The 9,241-nt window shown below is 41.5% G+C and overlaps 1 protein-coding gene across 5 annotated transcripts; it reads right to left on the bottom strand.

Annotated features, from left to right (window-relative positions):
* Window positions 1-889: 889 nt before the first annotated feature.
* dnpep (aspartyl aminopeptidase) lies at window positions 890-9,158 on the bottom strand. 5 transcript variants are annotated; one of them, XM_052057469.1, is made up of 16 exons: window positions 8,954-9,151; window positions 8,182-8,374; window positions 7,991-8,081; window positions 6,736-6,824; window positions 6,554-6,667; window positions 6,357-6,482; window positions 5,574-5,698; window positions 5,059-5,143; window positions 4,861-4,968; window positions 4,684-4,761; window positions 3,191-3,271; window positions 2,695-2,855; window positions 2,581-2,620; window positions 1,903-2,004; window positions 1,349-1,516; window positions 890-1,075 (listed from the first exon to the last, which is right to left on the bottom strand). In XM_052057469.1, the coding sequence occupies exons 3-16, from the start codon at window positions 8,070-8,072 to the stop codon at window positions 1,025-1,027; spliced, it is 1,410 nt and encodes a 469-aa protein (XP_051913429.1). In that variant the 5' UTR covers window positions 8,073-8,081; window positions 8,182-8,374; window positions 8,954-9,151; the 3' UTR covers window positions 890-1,024. The 5 variants fall into 5 exon arrangements, with proteins under 5 accessions (XP_051913429.1, XP_051913431.1, XP_051913428.1 ...); XM_052057471.1 differs by having other exon boundaries at window positions 8,182-8,293; XM_052057468.1 differs by lacking the exon at window positions 8,182-8,374 and having other exon boundaries at window positions 8,954-9,158.
* Window positions 9,159-9,241: the final 83 nt, after the last annotated feature.

Below are 9,241 nucleotides of genomic sequence, written 5' to 3'. Positions count from 1 at the left end.
TAATGACGGTACAGTACATTGAGAAAAAAAGTCTTAACATTTTTCGCTGACAAGGAAAAGGAAAAAAAATGACAGATTATTACTGCTCACTATTTTTGATAAACTGTATGTACGGATAATAGTTTTTCATTCAGAGATAAACAACTTCAAGGGGGAGGGCACATGTGAATGTACATACAGTACTTTATAACAAGAGTAAGACAATTCTAGCGAATGTCTACACCTAAAATGGGGTTATTCAAGCTGTAAAACTTGGGACGACTCACCTGTCAATTACAGGTCTGACAGGACCTTGGTCACACTTCAGGCAATTCCGAATTGTTGACTATGCAAAAAAATGAGCAGTGAAAAAAGGAACTAACATCATCTAACAGTAAAATGGTAAAACGATTGACAATGAAAACTGTACTTGTCTGTCACTGTGTATTGGAAAGCTGTTAAGTAGTCTCTGCACCTCCTGTGTTTTCATAATGTCAGTGTCATGTCTCAGTTTTGCACCTCAGGACAAAATTACTTCAAATATGTTTTAGTGCATGTAGTTCACACATCATTCGCACAGATAAGTTTAATCAAACACTCCATATCGGTGTGAATGTGAGTTTACATGTTTGTCTATATGTGTCCCATGAGTGACTGGGGACCAGTCCATGGTGTACCCAAACAAAAAGACCCTACCCGGGATTCCATCCACATCCCGAGCCAAACATTGTTGCTGAGACGAAGCAGTGCTAACCACATGTGCCACCGCAGTGTTGAAACAGTTGTTGTATTTCAGATATTGTAATTTCAGGAGAGGCACTACAATCCTACCACGTTCCCCCATCACTGGTGGCTGACAGCAAGTAACTTAAAATCATGATAACCAATGAAACAGCTTCCAAGCAAGCACTTCACTCCTTCACTGCCTTTTATTGCAAATATAATGCCAGGTGGTTGCAGCAAGTGATGACTCTTCTTTATCAACAAATACCTTCATCTTTTGAATTGACTACACCTCATATTGGTTGTTTCCATCCTCCTGTTTCTAATCGACCACCAACACACTCCTCACATGGGGAAACAACTCAAAGAAGGCCTGTAGAAAGACAAATACAGATCAGCAGGCATTGTCACAGACATTTCTTGGGGTGTAGCAGTGAAAAACAAAACGAAAACGCAGAAAAATACGTAAATATCAACAAAAAAATGTCACTTTTTTAACACTACTTTCTAAAAAGTTAAAATTAGCATTTTTTTTCCGGCATCATATTAACAAGTACTGTGATAAATGTCCCCAGTGTGGGACGAATAAAGGATATCTTATCTTATAACTCAGTGGTTTGCTGTGTTTCACAAAACGGGAGCTTACCTTAAAAAGGATGGTGCTTTGCAATATGCTGGAAGTACAGCACATCTCCCGGATTGAGTGCATGGCGAGCTGGGGAGCACCAATGTCCACCACAGGCACACCGAGCCCAGCGGCCAGAATGGGGCCGATGGTGGATCCGCATGCACTGTCGTTACGGACCATCACATCCTGCATGAGGAGGAGCCAGAGGTCACACTGGTCACTGAAATTTGGGTGGGCAGTAGACAGTATAGGAAATTTCACTAGGACATCACACATTCACTCCAGCCATTTTGGGATAAAAGATGGCAGAATTACCCCAACAGCGTTTTGTCATTGGTTCAGTCCAGTCGTACTCAATAAAATTTCTTCCGCCTGAAAGTATATTCCCCACTTATCGTTTCCAAACATTATGAAATAGTCTACACTTGGCCTCTATTAACATTTGATCAAGCAATGAGAGCTCTGTGAAACTGCTGAAGAAGCAAACTCCTCAGGGGCTGACAGCTCAGGCGGAAGGAAGAAGGACTCAATGTATAGCTGTTGCAATTTTCTTACAACAACACCGACGCTACCTGTAGAGAAACGCCGGCCTTGCTGGCAACCTCTCGGATGATGGCGGCAGTCACCGCGGTGGTGGCGTAGCGTTGGTTGCTGTTGAACTTGATCACTGGACCCTGAAAAAAACAAGAGCGCAAATACAGGTCTAACACAGAAACAATTTCCTTTGAAAATCACTCATTCCACATTTCTCCATCGTGGGACAAGTGCCCCAAATTTTAAGCTTTTCCACTTACAAGGCATCACTTGGTTGTTTTGCTTTGTGTTGAGAGACAAAATCTGAACTGACAGTCACCAATGCATCTTCAGCCATTTATTGACAGGATAGTCAAACACATAAAAATCTAAATGAAAACACTCACGATGAACAAGGAACACACCCTGAGACTAAACTAACTAGGAGCTAAATGACCAACCAAGGTAAAGAAGTCAGAGCTTGAGAGTCATTCACTAGGCCACACCCCTGAAAGACTCACCACCACTAATACAAAATATGAGAGCGTGTCTGACTTTTGGCTTAATTACACTTTTCATAGCCAGTTTCTTGACATTCTCCGCTGTTATAATTTAATATTCAACTTTACAATCAGTGCTAGTTTCCTTTATTAATTATATATACACCCCCCCCCCAAAAACAGTGGTGTATTTTTCAGGATGCTGGTACTCAATTTCATTTTAATGAGGGGACTTACCTTGTGAAAAGCTGGCCGATGGTTCTCCTCATGCTTTTCCCTGTGAAGACAAGACATTTCATTAATTCATTGAAACACTTTTTTTTTTTGGTTTGATGGTCTTTGTGATCTGACTGGTAGTTGGGGTGCACAGCATGAGCCATGTCAGCGCTAATCATGAAGGAGAGTGGCACCGCCTGCTGGAACGCGGTGGGGTTGGAGGAGGAATAGGCGAGGCGGCTGAGGATGAGCTCCGTTAAGTTGGACTCCGCCCCCTGAGTGCTCCTTGAGCCCACCTATAAAACACAGTCAAGAGTCAGAGGTTATTTTGCATTATTTCCCTCTAAGGTTACACAATTTTGTTACTTTTTCCAAGCAAGAAACCTTCCATGGACATTATTGGGACTAAACGAGGGATTTTGATTTGAAGGTTCACTCTTAATAGGAAACTTAAGTATAGTGGAAGGAAATGCATTTGAGCATAATGCTGATTTCAACAAGCAGATTTCATGCACGTACTGTTTAATTTCAGGGCCGTTACCGGATAACTAAGTCAATCTGGGAACATCTTCATATGATAATGACAAGAAGAGGTCAATATAGCAGGAAGATCAGTCATAGCATCACAAACCTCTTCGTTGTCGAAGAGCGTCACCATGCGGATGTTGGGATCTTGACTCAGCGAGTCTCCCAAGCAGGACTCAATCAGGCCCTGACACAAGTCAGTAACAAGTGGACCACATCAGAAAATGATCAATAATGGTGACTCACTACAACGTAGGTCTGGGTAATATGGCTATTAAAATAGAAATCCTATTTTCTTCATTCAATAATAATAATAATAACAGTAACAAATTTTAAAAGGGGAAACAACAAAGGTTTTATACCAGAGTTTGGGATTTTTCCTCCTTTTGGAAAATTCTTCGGGAAACCAAATACAGGCTTCAAACTGTCAAGCCCCCCCACCCCTATCAACTGCATTAAATCACACAGAAATGTATATTTTTTTCCCTTTACAATTTCCTAGAGGGTGTGTTAAATCCGGCCTGTCACAACACTTTAAGTGGCCTGTGAAAGCAAATCATGCACGTCAACTTCCATGGTCCTTGCTAAAATCAGTACTAAAATGTCAAATTGTCTAATAAATAATGTTGAGATTTTGCAACCATTTTGTTCCCCTGTTACACTCACTTGAAAAATAATTGAACAAACTATTATAGTTGACTTGAGTGATTTCAAAATTAGTAATCCATCCATTTTGTGGGTACAAGTAATAATATGATGAGACAATGTAAAATGTTTTTGGTTAGACTGTCATAACGGCCGTCCTAGCAAAGACGTAACTCCTAAGTGGCATGTGACAAAAATGAGTTTGGCACCCCTGCTCTTGGGGGGAAACATTTTAAATATTTGTCAATAAATGAATAAATTTACAAAAATATTCCTTTTGGCAATATTATGTAACAAAAATGACACTGTACAGAACATGAATAATAGGCGTATCTTCAGCACAAAATTTTGGCAAAGAAAACAGGTCTGTCTGCTTCGTTACAATGCCACTCCCAGGGGTGGGATGGTCATCGTGAATTTCAGGAAAATGTCATAATTTTCTCCAACGGTGTAGTTACGGGCCAGGCCTAGGCATTTTATTTTTCAGCACATGACAGCCGGTCGACGATAACATTTCAACGCATGATGGCCACCGAGGCTCAGCATGTGCGGAAATGACTGCTTTTGCAACATATGAACCAGTGGTTCTCAACTGTTATAACCCTTCCGATTATTGCAAAGTCAACCCCTACATGCTTGTGATTCAGAATCCAAGGATTCGCATATTTTCCAATCCCCCCCCCCCAATTTTTTCTTTTTTTTCCATTTCTGGGGCTTTTCGGCTCATTTTTTTTCTGAATCCCCTCCTCCTCCTCCACTCAATTTCCCCCATTTTTGTCTCATACAAAACGCATTGAATATTCATCAGTCTTTTTTTGAAGAATTGTTTTTAAAAAGTGCATATTTTTTCGCAAAAATCAGTGGGCCCACTCAGAGTGGGGTCAAGCCCACGGGCCACCATTTTCCCATGCTTGGTCCACAGACTGCAGGTTTTTAGATGTGAGCGAGTCAGACCTGCAGGGCACAGTAGCAGCTGTGGAGGTTGTCCAGGCGAGGAGAGTAAATAAACTCTTCATACACACCTCCCAACGCCTGCACACATATAACAAGATGACAGATGGAGAGAATGTGACAAAATACATCCCACGTTTACAGGCAATTAATGTGGAGCTGGTGGAAGGACAGGCTCACCCCCAGCTGAGTGTCTGCCAGACAGAGCTCAAAGTCGAGCAGGGCTTCCGGCTCAATTTCCAGCTCAGAACACAAAACCTTCACAAGTGCTGGGTGATGCTTTTCTGCCTGAAGGGGACACCAAACATTATAATTAGCTTCTGATGTTGTCAAACCATAACATGTGTGCTCAATATGACGTGTCAGTGCCATCTTCACCGTGCTGGCAGCGCCGACGGCATCCCCTGATGGTGCACTGCCTGTCTCCAGCTCTTCCTGGACGGCGGTGGCAAGAATGGGCACACTGAGAGAAAAAACATTGTGTCAGCAAAACTTCTTAATGGAAATACACAATAATATACCCCAAAAAACTATGACATTTGTTATGTTATAAAGCCCATGGTGAACAAGAATGTTACTCAATAGTTTAGGTTCCTGTTTTGCATATTTTTCTCATGCATGTGTTGGTACTCCAGCTTCCTCCCTTATTCCAAAAGCATTCATGTTAAGTTAATTGAAGACTTGATTGTCTGTCTATTTTCTCAGTGAGTGACCCCGAGGTGTATCCTGCCTCGGGATCAGAGTGAGTCGGGACAGATTCTAGCTCACCTGTGACTAAGGGCAAGCAGCAGAACATGGATGGATGGATGGATGTTGCGAAAATAACACGAGAGGCGACCTGAGACGTTAAGCTCAGTAAAGTACAATGATGGACATCTCTCCAAGTTACTGACAGGTGGTTCTCCTTGTTGGGGCCAAAGGAGTCGTTGATGTCCCTTTGTAGGTGGATGGCCAGGTGAGGAATCCTGAGCAGAGGTCGTGACACGTGCACCAGCCGATGGAGCAGTCTGCCATCTCCCTGCATGACGATACACATGTATGAGCAACGTCTCGAATGCCCAAGCACACTGTGAGATTTTACTTGGGTTGCAAAACTCTGGAAATTTTCCGGGCTGAAACTTTACAGAGGAATTCATGAGAATTCACAGGATATGAGTTTTTTCCAGCTCTGTGTGTCTGTCAGCATTTTTAAATTTTTTGGGGCTTTGTGTTGCAGGACAAAATGTGGTTACAGGCAGTGAGCTTTAGAGCTTTCGATAAACCATCGCTGGTGTGAAGTAGAAAAAAAATGTAACAATTAATACTCGGCATGAGACTCCCCCCTTGGTTTCGTGTTTTATTGATCTTTGGTTTATTGTTTTATGTTCAAATTGTATTTATGTGTAGCACTTTCCTTCTGAGTTTTTTTTTTCAGTGAAGTACAGAACTGTAATGTCCTTGCATTCGGGGATATAGAGCTGCAATATCGGTTTTTGCATGGCTGGCTTCGTATGACTTTTGTATGACAAATTCTTTGTATTTTATGCTTGAATGTGATATATTTTATCCCCAAACCCATAGAAAGTTTCCAGTTTGGAATATTTCCAAAACTCCATCTTAACTTCCTACGTAAATTTGCCAGAAACTTTCTGGAACAATTCCCTTCACTTTGCAAGCCTAGATTCTATTAACATTACCTTAACAATGACACGGCCCGCAATGGTCAGGTCACGGTCAAACCAGGTGTTCCAGATGCCTCCGCCGTAGCATTCCACGCCCACCTGAAGACATCCTTGCTTTGTCCTCTTGGACCTTGGCTTCACCTAAAACCAAAACAAAACATGTTGTGTTAGTTGAGTTGGCTTTAAACATCATAAATGTGTTGACTTCTCACTCTGAGACAGGGGCTGTCTGTGTGGGCTCCAATCATGGAGAAGCCATTTCCAGGCGAGTAACACCCCCCGACTGCAAAGGCTATGACACTGGAGAAGTTCCGGGTCACAAAGTACTACAAAATACACAGTTCACTTTTAAAGACTATTATTACCACAACAGCACATGCCCAGACCAACTTACTTTGTTGGATGGCTGGATGTCCCACTTGTCCTTCTCCTTCAGTTCGACAAATCCCGCCTCCAGCAGACGCTTACGGCATTCTTCCACCACTGAAAACGACACACTTATTTCTTTGCGTTTGCATAGCTTTCGTAATCACCAAGATGCCACTTCTGAGTGTGATTATTTTATAGGTGCTAGGAGTCAAAGTGCAAAGGTGAGAGACAATGAAAGGTTCCTGTTATCTTATCTCAACCTCAAAGACGTAAATGTAGTTTGACCTGTTCACAAGTCAATACGTAGAAGTCATCCACAAAAGATTCAAGTTATTAGAGAGGACTACTACCACTCTCAAGCAGTGTGCTGTTATTAGCCATGTTACAAGTGACCGACATCTTTGTGGAATTTAAAAAAAAAATGGAATGCAGAACAAATCAATTCTGTATATTTATAAAAAAACAATAATTACATGACCTATTCCACATGTTCCACTTATGCTATATGAATTGAAAGTTTAGGACAAGTTACGCCATTTGAAACACCATGGCCATTTTAATGTGGTGACTTGAAAATTCTTTCAGAAGCCTGGTCCATATGAGCTGATTGTGGATATTTTTAAGGAATTGGAAAAAGTTCCCAGAGTAGCAGAGGAAACAAAACTGTTAAGGAGATATGTATATTGAGAAACTATCAAGTACACTATTTTACTCAAATGTCATAGTGTTTTTTGAATTTTTTTTAATGGGTGAGATCACACAAAAACATTTTCCCAGTTTTTCCCAAAAAACACACACACACACAATTTACCGGTAATTTCTCCAGAACCCATCAATCAATTTTCAAAATTCTTGGCATGTAATGAAATTGAAGGGGCCATTTCAACCGCACTTAGTCTTTTTGGGGAAATCTTCTCATATTACTTTTATTAAAGATCATCAGTGTGATTAGTGTGATTATTATTTGCTACAAATAATGTATATTTGTTCATGCAGTTATGCCAATAAAGTACAGTGACAGGCAGAACAATGATACATCTGCTACTATACGACCTAAGGCACATACATGCATAACCCGTGTATCCACTTTTGTGACATTTTTGCTTGGGTATGTCTATTAAGACTTTTTTTAAGTAAAATAAATGCCCAAGCCCAATAAAACTGTCACAAAGGACACACAATAAGTGAGGATGAATGTCACGATGGACTGATATACGACAGAAAATAATCTCAGAAGAACTATTTTGAATGCACTTGAATGACAACTCATCAGATTTTACCGTGATATGGAGACACGCCTTTGTTGACAAACTGTAAAAACTCTTTAGCTGCTGACTGCACGGCTTCCTTGGAGCTCCTCATTATTACGCACTGTGAAAGAAGAATGGGCAAAAACAACTGTTGAACATGAGGGGATACATTACATAGTCCAAGTCTAGGTCCAACAATGGATTAATAATAGTTTTCTAACCTTTATTAGCAAACCTGCACGTCACTACGACCAAGTCTTGTTCGCTTGTCTTGTTGTTTCAACTTAAGCCGAGGTTGTGGTCTTTGTCAAAGCACCACTGGCGCATCCCACACTAAAAAGAGTCATTTAAAATGATCTCACCTGCATTTTTGGACTTTGAGACCAGTATGAGAACCGGTCAATGAGTGACAAGCTGCAACGCAGGAAGCAGGGGCTCGTTGACTCATGACAGAACAGCAACAGAGAGGAATAGTATGCTTACAGCGACATCTAGCGCTCGGGAGGTGTTAAACTTTTAAAAAAGAAAGTAAAAGTGAAACAAATACAGTATGTACTTCATGAGGTTTAAAAAATGTGGGGGCGGGTTGATTTGGGCATGACCAACTTTTGGTACACTAACAATTCGATGAAACTTTGACAGTGATACTTTTCCTTTGTAACTTAAGAAAGTTTTAAAAAGATGATCGAATACACATTTTAGTTTGGGGAGTGGCGTTGTTTGACTTAAGAAACAAATTGTATTCCCCTCCACCCCCTACAAATCATGACTAAACCATTAAGCAGCTTATACTCGTCCGTTTTTTTTTCACGATGCAACACACACGCGCACAGACGCGCGCGCGCAAACACACACGCCTAAAGAGAGGTTGGTCTCCTTATAAACACATTGGCTAACCCCTGGTGGGACGTAAAAAGACGTCGTGGACGAGACTGCCATTGTGTAGAAAAATATATGTATTTGGACAGAAAAAGGAAAAGAAGATAAACATACAGATGGATGGAGAGCGTGTATGTCCGACCACGAGCGTCGTGTCGTCTCAACTCCCATCTTAGCTGTTGTCGTAGATCAATCAAAGCTCTTTGATGTCTAACGTCCGTTGCTTCAGCACTGATTGGTTGAAGTCAAAAGACGTGCGTGCGTACACTTCCGAGCTGATGCACGTACAGCAAAGAGTGGCGGACTATCGACTGTCACTGCTGAGTCGCGCTTCACTCGAGTAGCGTCGCTCCAAGCCCACGCCAACGCACAAGAATTTTATGGTTTTTTTTGGGGGGGGGG

Source organism: Hippocampus zosterae, chromosome 2, assembly GCF_025434085.1.
Source record: "Hippocampus zosterae strain Florida chromosome 2, ASM2543408v3, whole genome shotgun sequence".
In the NCBI taxonomy this organism is placed as follows: Eukaryota; Metazoa; Chordata; class Actinopteri; order Syngnathiformes; family Syngnathidae; genus Hippocampus; species Hippocampus zosterae.
This window is presented reverse-complemented; position numbering and strand designations above follow the sequence as displayed.

Coding starts and splice junctions, on each gene's coding strand:
- dnpep (XM_052057472.1), bottom strand. CDS start 8,408: ATGAGTCAACGAGCCCCTGCTTCCTGCGTTGCAGCTTGTCACTCATTG. Junction 8,091..8,330: donor ATACTGGTCTCAAAGTCCAA/AAATGCAGGTGA, acceptor TTGCCCATTCTT/CTTTCACAGTGCGTAATAAT. Junction 4,762..4,860: donor TGGCAGACACTCAGCTGGGG/GTGAGCCTGTCC, acceptor ATATGTGTGCAG/GCGTTGGGAGGTGTGTATGA.